Source organism: Cariama cristata, unplaced genomic scaffold, assembly GCF_000690535.1.
Source record: "Cariama cristata isolate BGI_N322 unplaced genomic scaffold, ASM69053v1 scaffold25387, whole genome shotgun sequence".
NCBI lineage: Eukaryota > Metazoa > Chordata > Aves > Cariamiformes > Cariamidae > Cariama > Cariama cristata.
Window position 1 is genome coordinate 1,253 of NW_009625294.1, and position 458 is coordinate 1,710.

The 458-nt window shown below is 63.3% G+C and overlaps 1 protein-coding gene across 1 annotated transcript in view; it reads left to right on the forward strand.

Moving 5' to 3' along the window:
* Window positions 1-317: 317 nt before the first annotated feature.
* Window positions 318-458, forward strand: part of LOC104164285 (matrix metalloproteinase-9-like) — a gene marked incomplete at its 3' end in the record, with an annotated part of 3,335 nt that continues 3,194 nt past the window's right edge. Inside the window, exon 1 of the mRNA XM_009703568.1 lies at window positions 318-456. Within this exon, the coding sequence (XP_009701870.1) occupies window positions 318-456 (139 nt within the window). The remainder of the gene's footprint in view (window positions 457-458) is intronic.

Sequence of the window (458 nt, forward strand, 5' to 3'; positions counted from 1 at the left end):
GGCCGTCGGTGCCATGCCATGCCCCGGTGCAGCCGTCTGGCCACTCTCCCTCATGCCAGTCCTTGGCCTTGCGTGGCTGTGGGACCAATTGCAGAGCATGTTTAGTAAACAAGGTGATGAAACAGTTAAGACGGGGAACGGAGGAGCCTGAGTGTGCGTTTCGTCACCGTGGGAAGGGAGTGTGAGTCGGCAGCTGAGGGGTCTGAGGGTGACTCACTGCCCTCCCCACCACATAAATAGGAGCGGGAGCCCAGAGGCACCCAGAGCAGAGTGTCAGGGAAGCGGCACAGGCACAGCCCTCTTGTCACCGCCGCACCATGGCACTCATCCTCCTGGCCCCGCTCACCGTGGGGCTGCTGGCCTTCTCCTGCTGCGCAGCCCCTCTCCAGACCAAGCCGCAGGCGGTTGTCACCTTCCCAGGGGACCTGGTCAGCACCATGTCGGACCTGGAGCTGGCA